Source organism: Phycodurus eques, chromosome 14 (assembly GCF_024500275.1).
Source record: "Phycodurus eques isolate BA_2022a chromosome 14, UOR_Pequ_1.1, whole genome shotgun sequence".
NCBI lineage: Eukaryota > Metazoa > Chordata > Actinopteri > Syngnathiformes > Syngnathidae > Phycodurus > Phycodurus eques.
The window spans coordinates 12,616,905-12,632,090 of record NC_084538.1 but is presented as its reverse complement, the minus strand read 5'-3'; the positions used below and the strand labels follow the sequence as shown (position 1 = coordinate 12,632,090).

Genomic DNA, 15,186 nt, shown 5'->3' with positions numbered 1-15,186 from the left:
GAGATTATTGGCAATGTCAAGGATACTAATTGAATGTTGGACTTCTAACAATTAGCCCGCTGCAGAGCCATGTCGACTCATTACACATCCCATAATAGTCTGCGACTTTGTTGGTGAGTTTTAAGTAGCAAGGTAGAGAAACACAAGCCCCCACTTTAGACAGCATATTGACTCCTCGCTTGTGTTTAGGAGGGTAGGATTAAGGTTAAAATAATAATAATAATAATAAAAATCATCTCGTTGTAAATAATAATAGTCAAGAGACTAGGAACTTTGTGTACTAATATGTATTATGCACATTTTAAGATGAAAGCCATTTCCATTGTGTTGTTTAAACACGCTTATGGACCACATGTTTGGGCCTTGAATGGGACCTGTTGCTAGGTGAAAATATTGGGATTCAAATCTTTTGTGGGATTAAGCTGCCGGATCTTCTCTATGTGGGAGAACTATTTGAATTGGGGAAAAAATACAAGCGGCAAATTGTGACCTCATGTTGATCAGATTTTAAACACATATTAAACCGATTAAGTATTTTTAAAATGGATTTGATGGAGGTAAAAAAAAATGTACATTTTATATTAGCTATTGAAAAGTTCGATTTGTATTTCTCTTCCCTCCTCATATGCTTGGCAGTCTTGACTTTGCTTGTAAATGTATTTTACATGACCACATTGAAATAATAATTCTGTCGTTATTAATATGCCATACAACCCAAATTATGTTTGCGCGCTCTCACACACCAACACAAACACACACAGACAAAGATTGTCTATGAAGTGAACGCTCAAGGGACCTTATGTTTGTTTATTATTATTTTTCATGTCTTTTCAGCGGGGAGGCCACAGCATATTTGGAGGCTGTACCGCACCCACAATCATGTTGAGATCGACGAGCCTTTGTGTATGTGTGTGTGTGTGTCTAACCCTTCATATTATCACTACCACTTGGAAAGTCTCATTTAATCATTAGCGTCTGCTCTCCCCCTCCAGACAAAAAAAATAAAAATAAAAATGTTCGAATGATGCGAGGAGGGGGCTCACAAATTGCATACAATACAACAGATCACAGTTTTCGAAGGCTAGCACAGATAAAAATGAAAACAAAAAAACACGTACCATTTATATAAGACACACACTGATTGTCTCTTAGAAACTACATATTGATTCTTTATAAACACTTTTTTTTTTTTCTTAAATAAAGTAGCGCATCCATGTCCACGCACAGCATCCTCGTCGTTGCGGAACAAAGAAGCTTAATTAAAGGAGGTTCTGAGTCCAGGGTTCGAGTTCCGTGGCCTTGCGGGTGTAACTTGTCCTCAACAGGTGAGTGACGCACTGATAGACATGGGTGGGGGGCGAGGGGGCGAGTTGGGGGGCTACAAGTGAGTGGGAGAAGTAAAGAAAATCTCTTTGCCGGTGCTAAAATAAATTAAACCTCTCATCTAAGAGGAGGTTAGGTTTGAGAGCCCCCCTCCCAGAAAACAGTTTTTGTGAGGGCCCCCGCACTGTCTTTAGCGCTGTGTTCACAGGACCTGGAATTTCCACGAGGAGGTCTGATCTTTATAATCCAAGCAATCGGCATTGAAGTTCAGCTTCCACGACGCCGCTTGGTCCTTATAATCCAGGCAGTCCGCCGTGGAGTTGAAGCCCAGACCGGACGTGCCGTAGCCCTGCGTGGAGAGGGGCGCCGGGGACTGGTTGAGGTGGCCCGCGACCGCGTTCGTGCTCATCGGACTCAGAGTCGAACCCGGGCCGGACAACTGGTGGTGCATGGGGGTGAGGTACGAGCCGCAGTCCATGCCGCCGAAGTAGGACGTGGAGCCGGCGTAGCCCTGGCCGTAGCCCGAGGCCTGCGTGTAGGTCATGGGGTACGACCTCTGCATGCACGACGACGAGGTAGACAGCGGGTCCGGGAGCGGGGAGATGGAGGCCGGGCTCCAGATGGACACCGGCGCCGTGCTGCTGGGGGTGGCTGGCACCGCGGTGGTGCTGGCGGGGGGGGTGAACTGGCCGCTGGCGCCGCTCTCGGAGCTCGCTTCTCGGCTGGGGGAGCTTTTCTTCTTGGCCGGTCGCGCCTTGTTCTGCCCGCCGTTCTGCTGCTGCTGCTGCTGCTGGCGACACTTGGCCCGCCGGTTCTTGAACCACACCTGCAACAGGCACGCGCGCATGGATGAGGCCGTGGCGGACCGACGCCTTAAAAACTTCGCGTCCAACTTCCACCCTTGGGAGCATTTGTTCTTGCTCTCGTTATTTCGCTCCTCATCCCTGATATGCCTTTTTCACAAAGTGCTTTTGTCGACTAAAATCATATCACCGACATTGCCATCATGCCGCTATAATTCGATCGGGAACAACCAGGCCGTTTAACATCGATTTAGTTTTAATTCCACGTTTCTTTTCATTGCTCCAGGCAGCTTTGTTCGTTCTAATTACATTTTCATTTGAATCTCGAACAGGTTTTCATTTAACTCCAAGGTTCAGAAATCCCTTTCTCAAATTGCGCCATGCATGGAGGACATCAAATGGGGGGAAATAAATATAAACTAGTGTATATATATATATATATATTTGCAAATTTTAACACTGTAGTAAGACACGTATTGGAAAAAAATCCTACCCGTTTAGCTAGACTACAGCAAAAGTGATATCCCAACAAAAGTGCGCACCACTGCCACAACATCCTTTATTTTGAAGTCTCCCTAATTTTCTTTAATTGCCCCCCCCCCCTCCCCACAGAGCTGCATGACACAGTGTCAGCCGTTGAATGCAGTTCGTGCGTGTGTTTCTTTAACCTATAGAATCTTTATACGGTACACTGGAGGAAAAAAAAAAACCCACCTCATTTGAATTTAATTCGGACATGGACATCGATTACATTAAAATGTGTTAAACTGACGCATATTATTTTATTATTTTCAAGTGGAAGAGAGGGAAATTGCATCAGTTGAACACATTTTAATCATGTGCAGAATATATCATTTCCAGTATGCTGTCACTTCACAGAACATTTTTGAATAAAATATGAAATTCCTCTTTTTATGTTTTGTTTTCATATTGCTTTGTTCGCTCTAAGTGTCTCCATTAAATGGACAGATTTGCAATATTTCACAGATTTTTCCATGACTCACCTGTACGCGGGACTCGGGCAGATTGATTTTGAGAGCCACTTCTTCGCGCATGAATATGTCGGGATACCTGGTCTTGGCGAACAACGCCTCCAAGATGTCGAGCTGCGCGCGCGTAAAAGTAGTCCTCTCTCGCCTCTGCTTCCTTGGTGTCGCTGCAACAGCAAGAAAACAAGATGCACGTGAAACCATGTAGAAACGTACACGCGAAATAAGACGACAAATATAATAAGTTAGGGAGTGTAACTGGAATTTGCAGTATTGTGCTTTGCGTAATTACGCACGAATCTTGAGGTTGCCTCTGTGGTTATCTGTTTGTGACCAATACAAATTAGCTGGTGCCATAGCACAAACAAATCTAATTTGTATTCATGAAACTTGATTGAGAAAAAGTTTGACATTTCAGTGGTTACTTGGGATTTTAAATGACATGAAAACGTCTCACATCGGTTAAGAGATGTTTTTGCTCTTTTTTTTTTTTTTTTTAAATAATAATTGGACATTAATTCATTCATTCCAAAAGTTGACGCTCACCTGGATAGCCCACGGACGGATGTAAGAGGTCCATTCCGGAAGTGGTTAAGCTGAGGCCATTGACCGTGTAAGGTGGTTGCTTTAAATACGACATCATGCTAATGTTCGTCTGGTGGCGCAAATTGGAATAAATGTTGAAAATGGATGCAGCTCCTGATGTGCACCTGCTGTCCTCCTTTCGTGTGCTCACACGCTCCAAATTTGCAGACACCTGACCACGAAGAAAAGCAAAACGGAAAAAAAAAAAAACCTTAACGTTTGGGAAATAAACACGCGCACGCACTCACGCTGGCACACACACACACACACACACACACACACACACACACACACTGCACAAAGGTAATGCAATTATCTGCCAGAAATACACAAAAATAATCGAGCCATCCACAAGCAATTTGAATGTAAATTTGTTTTCAAATGTGAACATTTATTCAATTCTTAAACGGAGTGTACGCAGAATAAAATATGTGTCTGTGTGTGATTTATTTTAAAACGTTCGACTACAAAGACCTTCATCATAAATATCCAGTTTTTGTTTTAAAAAGACAATCCCCATTCCAACTAAACGCATGGAGGCTTCTCATGCAAATGTGAGTGTGCCTCATCCGTTCCTTGTGCGTCTTTGCTTTTTGGTCGTCTCCTTGTTTCCAACGGTTTGAACCCCCTCGTCCCAATCTGTCACGCCTAAACACACAAACACACCCGTGGACCAGTTGCACATTCCCGCTCAATAATAATCATCATCATCATCATCATAACCATAATCTCTGAGCGAGTTTAATTATCATAGGTCTTTTTTCTTCTTCTTCTTCTTCTTTTTAATTTATTGATTAGTTAACGCGATAATCCAAGAGGCAAGCGAGTTGAGGTGATTGCAGTCCAATTTAATTATAAATATGCAACAAGCATTACTCCATCTTTTTGTACCTGTTCGAATTAAAAAAAAATGTTTTATCATTTAGTGCACGAGTATTCTAATAATCAGGGAGAGGGAACCAAAATCGAACAGATAGGGAATTCGTTTCTTGGTCCTAAATACTTAATGCTAATAGTTTATTAAAGGTGATATGTTTTTTTTTGTCAACTCAATTAAGTAATCGAAGGTGAAGATATATTTTGTAATACAAGGGGCCTACAATTGATCATTTATGCTCAAATTCGATTTCAATTTTCTATAAAAAGTACAATTTTAAATGAATGAAGCACGCGTACTCCTGAAAACTTTGCTAACTTTTTCTTCTCTTAAGAAACGTTTATTTACATTGGAAGCCCGTCATGTTACGTCACTGCTTGTGTTAAATGATTCTAATGGGAGCCAAAATCGTGAACAAAAACAGATTTCTTTGTTTCGTTTTGTCTAATGACTCTAAACTATCACTTATTTGTTTTTTTAAAAATGATTTTACTCACGACATTATTTTCCCCCCTTGCCCCTGAAGAAAATCTTATTTTTGCATTTTTGTTGTCTTTAGGTCTGTAGCTAATGTTTTTTCTATTGCAGGGTAAATTATCGACTCCAACCCTGCTCCTCATTTCTATGAGCAGTCAAAACGAATCCTTAGTGAGTGGGGGAAAAAAAAAAAAAAAAAAAGTGAACCCACCTTGCTCCTGGACGAGTGCAAACGTCTTTTGTGTGTCCTCTTGCGCGAGTGACGAAAATCAACTGAGAGCAACGACGTCCTGCAGGTCAATATCGAAAAAGATGCCACAGAAGAAGAAAAAAAGAAGAAAAAACTACCAAGGCAAAAAAGAAAAAGAAGCAGAATCCGCAGTGTCAGGACACAAAGTTCAGCGTGGAGCGTCTGTGTTAGGTTTTGAAGCAGTGCTGCAGCAGCGAAATGATGATGAGGAGGAGGATGAGGATGATGATGGAGGAGGAGGAAGAGGAGGAGGAGGCAGCATAGGATTTGTTGGTGTGTTAGGAGTGAAGTGCTTGGAGTTGGAATTTGTACAGCGAGGCAGCCAATAGGAGCTCTGCTCCCTCACACACTGGAGGGGAGGACCCCCCCCCCCCCCCCCCCCCCCATACTTTTTGGAAACACTGTCCTCATCCAATGGCCCTGCGAGAGTCTTCCACTTAAGCTTTAACAAGTGGAGTGTAGTTTAAACTAAAACAAAATCGTTTTCCCCCATAGCTAGATGTGCAATATATCCGAAAATATCATATTAGAAAATTCCCATATTATGCCATTCATATACATATCACAGTACGTCACCCTGCATTTAGTTGTCATTTTAGCTAAAAGTCGTTTTTTAAAGTGTAAACTGAGTCACAGAATCACCCTGTATCACGCAATCATCCAATAAATAAGTCAAACTCAATGAATGTCCCTCAATATGGAGAGAAAGAGTTAAAAAATTAGAGGGACGCCTTCCTCTCACATTCCCGCGACGTGTCGCATGCAGGCAAAAAAAAAAAAGAAAAAAAGAGAGGATTTAGAGACTTATTTCTTTAAAAAAAAGTGTCCTCTCATCCGCAGAGCAGCCAGTGTGTCACTACACTGCAGGCCTGCGCCCACATACACGCCCGTGAAGAGGAGGAAGAGGACGAGGAAGAGGAGGATGAAGATGTTCAAATGACAAGACGAGCTGCAAGGTAAAATACTTTCTCATCATTTGGACTTGCAAATGGGACGTGTCCATTTTAGAACTTGTTCTGACTTTTTATTTCTTTTTCTTTTTTTTTTTCCTTGCTCGATGACCACTTGCAAAATCACCAGCTGTCATTTTCGTCACAGCTATTTGCTGAATGTAGCATCTTCACACACACGCACACGCACGCACACAGCCACAAGATATTTCAATATTGATTATTGAATAGTTTTCAACACACACCGGAGGCTTGACTTGTTCTCGGCGCGCAAGCCAGGCCTGCGCCAGTGTCAACGTGTCATCATCCACTCGCTCTCCCCACAGATTTCCACGCAGGGGAAGGAAGAGCTTTGCGGTTGTTCTGGTCACCCAAAGTTGGATTTCCTTCAGCCGGATTTCTTCGTTGTTTTTTTTTCTGGAGGAAAGCAGGTAGCCTTTTCTTTAATTCAATGTTTATTGTACATGATTTAATGGTCTATTTTGCCTCAATATATTTTTACGTGTTATAAAATACACATTGCTATAGATTTGGCTGTTTTGATACCAAAGTACGATTATTATTTACAATCTACGTTTGAACATTTTAGGAAATTCATTTCAAAACACTTATATTATACAGCACAGCCATTAACACATTTTTTAATTAAATAAAAGAATTTTCTCCATGAGTATTGTTATTTTCAAACATTTTATGAAACAAACCTGCATGAGCGTGCCTTGCAATGTTAACAAATGTTTTATGAACGAAATAATTTAGAATTTAAAAATAATGAATGCTTGAAAACTATGTCGTTAATATTTTCGACATTGTAAGAAGGAAACATGCACAACACTATGTAAATTATTATTATTATTTTTTTACATTTTTAAAAATAAATAAAAAAATGTTATTTCAAGTTTTGTGAAATAAATATGACATGAGCAGTGTAACTCGCCCTGAAAAAGCACATTTGTGCCTCTTTTCATCTTGCACACGATCGGTTTTATTTTTCCTAACCACCCGGGTTGATTTACTCCAGCGTTCCTCGCGCATGTTGTCATGATAAATGTGGTAGGGAATCTGAAATGCTGCGTGCAAAATGAGCAAATTAGGACGTCTGCGGCAGTTATCGTGCCGTGGAAGTATATAGCTCAATAATTGATGGGCTGGTAAAAGCGGGCCGTCCGCGGGGAGTGTGCGTGTTAAAAGGACGTTTAAAGGCACAAGGAGTTAAGCGCCCCTGGCGGGCTGCATGCACGCGCTCCCACCGATTCCGCCTTTTATCTCCGCCTCTGCTCCACTCCACCTTAGGCTGCGCATTAAAGCGGCCTCCAACCTGTGATTCCCACTTTGTCTCACTGCACATACTTTGATAGCCGTGAGGGGCGAGGAAGGGGCTCTGGGGGTGGGGGTTCCTCTACAATGTGAAAATTTGGGCTAATTAATAAGTCATTCGAAATGTTTCTGCACATTATAGCCAGTAAAAAAAAAAAAAAAGACACGATAGAATAAACATATGTATCCTAAATAATTGAAGAGAGTAAATAGAAGACAAGCTGTTGAGAATTTGAATATTGGCACGCACACACAAACACACATGCATATTTAGCACATTTATTATACATCTTTTCTCCTTGTAGCATATCTGCATGGCTGAAGAGAAGGAATGTGCTGGAGGAATTTATTCTGAGCTGAAAACGCATTGTAGGGATTTTAATTCTTTTTTTGTTTGTTTTATTTTTTAGTTTTAAACAAGTAGCACTTTTTGAATTGATCTTTAAAAACACACCGTCAGGGAAAAGTATTAAAGTATTAAATAAAAAAATAAAATAAAAAAGAAATTGGCAGCAAAACTGTCAAAAATAATTCTCTGATTTGTGTGACGTGCGGCTAAGTAAAGCCTTTATTATCCACATTAGATCAGCAGCTGTGTGTGTGTGTGTGTGTGTGTGTGTGTGTGCGTGCGTGCGTGCATGCGTTTGTGTGTGTGTGTGTGTGTGTGTGTTTGAGAAAGAGGGGGTTCTGAGCCAAACGAGGATCATCACAAGCTGTATATTAATGAGCTCAGTAGATACTATGCCACCTTTGCAATAAAGGTGCACTGAACGTACTGTATCCAAATGGACGAGCAGTCCTTAATGCTAAAGGGAGGTAAAACTTACAAAGGTCATCAAAACACATGATGAAGATCCACCAGGTTGCCATGTTCACATTTAAAACGAGAAGAAATCCTTTGTTAGGAACTACATTTGTGCTGCCAGTACCAAATTCACACAATATCGATCATAAGGAGCATAACTTCTGATGCAAAAAATTAATAAAGGAAATATAAAATGCCCATAGTTATCATACATATTTCAATTCTAAATGTTTTGCTATAAACAAGTGATTGTAAATCCAGCCATTTTCCATGCGGAGCAAATGTCGCCTCACAAGGCCATGACAGTGTGTGTTTATTTGTGTGTGTGTGTGCCAAGTTCACGCCTTTTTAATTAGAGCTGTAATTGTTGTTGTGTTTGCGCAGGAGTTTGCCGACAAACAAACGGATGCAATTAAATTCACTGCCATCATCACAGAGGAGGCAAGGGGGGAGAAGGATGCACATGCACAAGTCAAGGTTGGCTGAAGGAGAAAAGGTCAACTCACAAAGACGCCAAAGTCAACTCAAAGTTCAGCCTTACTCTAAGCGAGGTGTGTATTACACTGCGAAAGGCCAACGGTTACCTAGTGAATTTAGTTTATTTCCAGTGAAAACATCTTCTTATTTTAAGACAATGTTGATGTTTTTCTAAATTTTTGGAAAGACAAAAAGACATGTTATGATTCAAGATCTTATTTTAAGAATCTTATCAAGGCAATTCATATAAGTTCAATTGGCAGATCTTTTCCCCACTTATTTTAGAGACAAAACGGCTTGTTTTTAATATTGTTTTACTCGTTTTGAGAAAGTCATTTTTTCCACTGTATGGATGAACCAATAAATTTTTTTCAGACCAAGTACGAGTATAAGTACCTACATTTGAGTACTAGCCAATACCAAGTACTGTACTATGCCATCATGTCTTGAAAATGTGTTTTATTTTAATAAAATATTGTTCAAAACACCAATTTTTATTCAACATGGTTTAAATTCCCCTCAAATACTTTCTTAATTATCAGAGGTGGGACCAAGTCAATGCTTTGCAAGTCACAAGTAAGTCTCAAGTCTTTGCCCTCAATTCCCGAGTCAAGTCGCGAGTCAAAACAAGCAGGTCCCGAGTCAAGTCGCAAGTCCCACACTTTGAGTTTTGAGTCCTTTCGAGTTATTTTACCAACAAAATAAAATATGTTTTAATATATAAAATATGTACATTTAATGTGTATATTATATACTGAATTCATATATGTATTATATTTTAAAATCCATAAGTATTTATCAAAACAAATTTGATAAACAAGTGCATTGAACCTTAATAAGAAAACTAGGGGGCTGATCAAAAGTTTATTGCCCCTTCAAAACCGATTGATAGTATGTTTTCAGTTATTCAATTGTAATTTTCTCACTTTATTTCTGAAGCGACATTAAACAGACCTGTCACAAATGCAAATTTGCATCCAGTAGTGCTGCAATTAGTAATCGAGTATTCTCGTGACATTTCTATCGGAATAATCAAGTTTAAGGATAAAATATATTTTTCTTTCTTGGTGAAAGAGCAATTACGAATACGCAAAAGAAAATGAAACATTTCACTTAATAATGAACGACCAATTGGTTTCCTCTTTTAGATAATCAACAGTATTTTTCTTAAATTCACATTCACATCTTCAAACACAAATATAGATTGATTACAGTTTAAATTCGGCATTTCTTATGAGTATCAAACACAAAGCATTCATTGAACAAAAAGATGAACACAAGTTTGTCATCTTGTTATAAAGGTACAATTTTATCCAACTGTGGTATCTCAGTCGGAACACTAGGGGACACTACGTAAAAATATTACGTCCAAAAGAGGCAAAGAAAAGGGCACGAAGAAGAATGTAGTTTCATATTGAATAGATGCTAGCTGTGTGCTGATCGATTGGTAAATAACGTGAATAATTAAAAAAAAATAGTACAAGAGCGATTCTTGAGAACACTACACTGACTAAACCAGACTGTAATGTACAGGAAGCCCAGACAGCGCACAGCCCGCCATGTAACTATTTGTGTGATCGCTCACAAAGCTAGCTGCTAATGCTAACGAAAACAAGCATACGTGACGTCATGCTGTAAGATTCCCACAATGCAATGTGTATTTTTCTTTTGTTTGCAATAATTTACCTCCTTATTGTTACATTAAATGTCGTTGTCGTTTCTGTATACTATGTTAACAGTGGTTCTTGGAACCTTTTTTAGCTGTCACATTTATTGTTGACTTATGTTTTACTGTTTTTTGTTGTCAATGATGCTGTAGTGGTACACTTGCCGGACTTTGGTGCGGGCAGTGTGGGTTCAGTTCCTACTCAGTGACGGTGTGAATGGTTGTCTGTCTCTATATGTGCCCTGCGACTGACTGGCGACCAGTTCAAGGGTGTAGTATGCCTTTCGCCCAAAGTCAGCTGTGATAGGCTCCTGTGACCCTGAACAGGATAAGCGGTGTTTAGAATGGATGTATGTTTTTTTTTTAAGGAAACCATGACTTTAAGTAGTGTGTGAAAAAAGTGCCCTCTTGGTCAATTTTCTACCACAGTGTGCCCAACAGAGTTTTAACTTTTAAAAGATAAATTAATCACACATTAATAATGATGATGTCTGGGACATGTCACCCTAATAGATAATTATTAAGATCTTCAGCATCACGTTGTCACTTATCATATTTTACTGTAGTAAAACAGTAAATTGCACATATAGCCATAAAAAGAGAATGCTACAAAGTGTTGGTTTCTCAGTGCTTCCATCAAAGTAGCAAATCTTTTCAAGTCAATGGGTTCAAGTCACGAGTCATTTCTGTTCAAGTCCAAGTCGAGTTGCAAATCTTTTAACGTATTGTTAAGTCTTATTGTTGAGTCTAAAGCCATCAAATTCACAACTTGAGTCTGACTCGAGTCCAAATCATGTGACTTGAGTCCACACCTCTGTTTATTATTATTATTATACTGTTTTGTATTTGTTCATCTTTATTATGTAAAGCACTTTGTTAAAGCTGTTTTTTTTTTTTTTTTTTAAATGTGTCCTCTAAATAATGTCTAGTAGAATTTGTTTCTGTTCTTATACATATTTGCATGGGATGTACAATAAATGTGCTGCTTCTGTTGTGCACACTCAGGCCTGCAGGTTGGCAAGTGTGGTGCACTCATACATATAGCGTACATAAATTTGATGAAAAGACTCAAAAAGGAGATTAGTAATTGAGCTTCACTAACATTACTTGTTTGCCTTTGAATATTGTGAAATCATATTTCTATATATGTTGCTGCGTCGTTTGTGTGCAAATATTTGTTATTTCAAAGTTTACACTGCGACAATGATGCTATCCATTAGCCAGTCGACGGTGTTTTGCATTATGTGTTAGCATTAAGCTAGAGGAGATGGAACTATGCATTTGTAAGATGGCATATGTGTTTGCCTAATTATAGAACGTGTAATTCTCTTTATTGTTTGTTTAGTTTTACAGTAAACTTCAACTGGAGTGTCAATAAACAGCTTGAAGCAAGAAAATGTTGATTCTTTGAAGGACTGTTTGCTCTATGCCAAACTGCACACAGCATGTTCATGGTAGACAGAATAGTATACAGTGGACTGCCGCAATTCACAGGGGATACGGACTCGGCTGTGAAAATCTGCAGATACATAATTGACTCCCATTATATTTGCACTGAAATTTTTGTTTTCTGTTTAAAAAAAAAAAAAAAAAAAACTTAAATAAGTGGGAATTAACCGTCAATAAGCATTTTTTGGGTTGGTTCTCCCCCCAAAAAAGGAAAACAAAGAAAAAGAAAACATTTCCACGAATAGGTGAATCTGTGGGTGCTGAACCGCTAGTATGCGAGGGTCCATTGTAGTACATACGGTATATGACAGGCTGGTGTAGGGTGTCCTAGTGTCGTAGAGTTTTTAACAGTTTGAGTACAGACTTACAGTATCAGCACAGATACAGATACTGGTATTGTGTGCAAATAAAGGCCTCGATTGCACCTCGCCTCTGTAGGCGTCCTGTGTGCACGTGAAGGTGTGTGCACGGCGTGCTAAAAGCTGCCCTGCAGACCGGACCTGTGGAGTCTTCAAAGGAGCAGGAAGTCAAAGTGGGGGAATTTGTTCAGGCTTATTTGGCAACCTGGGATTTGAATTGGATTCGGGGAGGCATTCATAACACACTTCAAAACGTTACATTGTGTGATTTCATGTTTAAGCCCCATAATAATGTATGTTTGGGAGAATGGTCACAGGCTGTATGTGAGGTGAGCGTCTGCCTTGTTGGAGAGCTCCTGAAGAGGAGACTCTTCCTACTTTAACCTTTCTCTTCACTCTGTTTTGTTGATCTGACCTGAATATGTGATAGGGTCAGTGTGTGGGCCTCCACTGGGATTCTCTTTTGACCCCCCTCACTTGCAACCCACAGTGGATTAGACCTCCCTGGAAGAACGGTTAGTGTACATCAACACTTTATTCACCTCTGGTTCAATAAAAAGGATCAGTTATGTATTTGGCATTTCCCTTCATCATTTATGCACAGTGAATATATTTATCCCCCTGGCCCCAAAAATTCCAATGTCTCTTTATGAAGTGGTAAAAAATGTGTTATTATTGCTCCTCTAGGTTCTTCATCGACATTACACATTCAAAGGTGTTACTGAGTAGTAGTTATTTATGCACTCACTACATGCCCAATACAGGAGCTCAATTTAAAAAAAAAAACAATATGCCTTTCCATAGATAATAATGATTGCTTTGTTTGACACTTTCATAAATGTTTTTTTTTAAACCTAGTCAAGCGTTTTACTTTAGCAAATGAACATATTTTATAAGGAGAACTTTAAAAAATATATATTTTTCCCTCTACTGGAATCATCCTTATATAAAATTTTCATGTCTTTGTTATTAATTAGTTTGTTTACACTTTGTCAAGTCTTAATTAACTGCTATGAGTCTTTAGATACAAGTGACCTCTTGCATGCCAAACAGTGAGGCCACTTTGGATCTACTACTTTGCCATCTTTTTTTAGTTACAGTATATAACGCTCCCATTTTACAAGGCTCCCTTTAGCCAGTTTTGGTGAGAAATCAACTAGAATAGAAAATGTGGTGGTATCCAGAACTTGTCAAATAGTTCTAAGTTGAATCTAAAATTATTGTGTTTATTAATGACTTGCAAATAGTTTAATCTCTCAATTTATAACCTTTAGAGAAAATGTATAGACTTGTTATACAGTCTGTATTGTAAAATATGAGACTGTGGTTAGTAGGGTCACTTGTAAAAGCCAATGCTAGAGCTGTATTGGAAATTGAGATTCCTTTGCCCACCAATGACTTCATTCTGTATTGACACTGTCAGAGAGGTATTAATGTAACAGTATGATATCATAGTCAGAGTAAAATGACTGTGCTGCAGCATAGTTTTTTTTCTAGTACTACATTCACTGCCATTGACGGCTTTAGAAGTCAAATATCCATATTAACTGGGAAGGCTGGCAGTGAATGAGTTTTAATAGGTGTTTCAAATATTGGACGTGGTGTGCGCTTGACTTGGGCTGGCGGATGAGTTTGATCTAAGAAGTGGATCACAACTCCTGAGCCCAATTCAGACTATTCTCCTCCCACTTTTGTCAGTAACTTACTGGCAGCAATGTTGCCAGTAAGTTACTGTGATACATGTTTACTGTAACCCTGTATATAAATACAATAACACCTAGTTACTGTGAAAGCAGTGTACAGTTATGGTACTGTAAACTTGAATTACAGTAATTGACCACTCAAATGGCATCCCTCAAAATCCTATGAAATGTCTGACAGTGTAAGGAATGACCAATGGCCGAGCACTGAAGACAGTCTGATGGCTTCAGTATTTTTACATCAGTGGTGTACTGAAACTCTCTCTGTGTGTGTGTGTCGTGTGTGTGTGTGTGTATGTGTGTGTGTGTGTGTGTGTGTCTGTGAGGGTGTCTTATATTTTCCTGCCCAAAGCCCACTTTGCTTTGAATGACAGTTTGGCGATCCCCTCAGCTTCCCACTTGGACTTCTCAAGTGTACCCTCTGTTAGTGCCAACAGTGCCAATTCCTCCCCACTCTTTAATATCTCTCTTTGGGCCCTCTCTGGCTTTCACCAGTAAAGGCTCCTCCATGACAGTTGGCCATCGTTGGCGCTTTTCGGGAGACAGTGACGGGTGCGTTCCCAGCCTCGGGCCTGTGGGGAATCTCTGATAGCTTGCCTGTCAGCCGGGCCCTCCCCAGCAATTAGGAGAGTAAACACAGCACCCGGCTCAGCTTGGGGGACACGAGGAGGGAACGGAGGAGGGTGGGGAGGGGGCCTTACGGCTCCTGTCCTACTGCTGCTTGAGTTGTCCACCAGCAGCTTTGGATTGAGAGAAATATTCATAAGACGGAATCAGGAGGAGCCGTTTAACTTTCTCTCTGAGGAGCCACTGAAGTGAAGCCAGGATGAAGAAACTGACCACTCGAATGGCGTCCCTCAAAAATGTGTGTCAATGTTGAAAAATGTTGACAGAACTGAATGCAAAAGTCAAATGAATTCTGGAGTGTAACTCTGTCTAATAAATCACAGCATATCATAGCAATCCCCTGATACCATGCACATATGAACCCTAGTGGATATGAGCGGTGCAGTGTTGCCATGAAGTTCAAATACCAGGCCTTATCGTTTCCAAGATCCTGCCTTCAATGTTTTTACACAAAAAGTGCAATACAGTGGTACCTCGACTTCCCATTGCCCCAACTGATCAGTTTTCCGAGCTCAGAGCCGTTGCTTGGTCG

The 15,186-nt window shown here is 40.0% G+C and overlaps 1 protein-coding gene and 1 long non-coding RNA gene across 2 annotated transcripts; one reads left to right on the top strand and one right to left on the bottom strand.

Annotated features, from left to right (window-relative positions):
* Window positions 1–791: 791 nt before the first annotated feature.
* On the bottom strand, window positions 792–5,547 carry otx2b (orthodenticle homeobox 2b). The gene is made up of 4 exons (XM_061697195.1): window positions 5,266–5,547; window positions 3,662–3,872; window positions 3,131–3,282; window positions 792–2,149 (listed from the first exon to the last, which is right to left on the bottom strand). Exons 2-4 carry the CDS (start codon window positions 3,756–3,758, stop codon window positions 1,526–1,528), a joined length of 873 nt encoding a protein of 290 aa, XP_061553179.1. The 5' UTR covers window positions 3,759–3,872; window positions 5,266–5,547; the 3' UTR covers window positions 792–1,525.
* A 613-nt stretch (window positions 5,548–6,160) lies between these two features.
* On the top strand, window positions 6,161–10,863 carry LOC133412928 (uncharacterized). Its single transcript, XR_009769810.1, has 3 exons — window positions 6,161–6,260; window positions 6,385–6,685; window positions 8,761–10,863. It is a non-coding gene; the product is annotated as an uncharacterized LOC133412928 (long non-coding RNA).
* Window positions 10,864–15,186: the final 4,323 nt, after the last annotated feature.

What these genes read in the sequence shown, in the direction of transcription:
- otx2b (XM_061697195.1), bottom strand. Translation starts at nt 3,758, where the DNA reads ATGATGTCGTATTTAAAGCAACCACCTTACACGGTCAATGGCCTCAGC. An exon ending in TCCGTCCGTGGGCTATCCAG is followed by an intron (nt 3,283 to 3,661) that starts GTGAGCGTCAAC and finishes TTGCTGTTGCAG; the next exon opens with CGACACCAAGGAAGCAGAGG. An exon ending in TGCCCGAGTCCCGCGTACAG is followed by an intron (nt 2,150 to 3,130) that starts GTGAGTCATGGA and finishes TGCCTGTTGCAG; the next exon opens with GTGTGGTTCAAGAACCGGCG.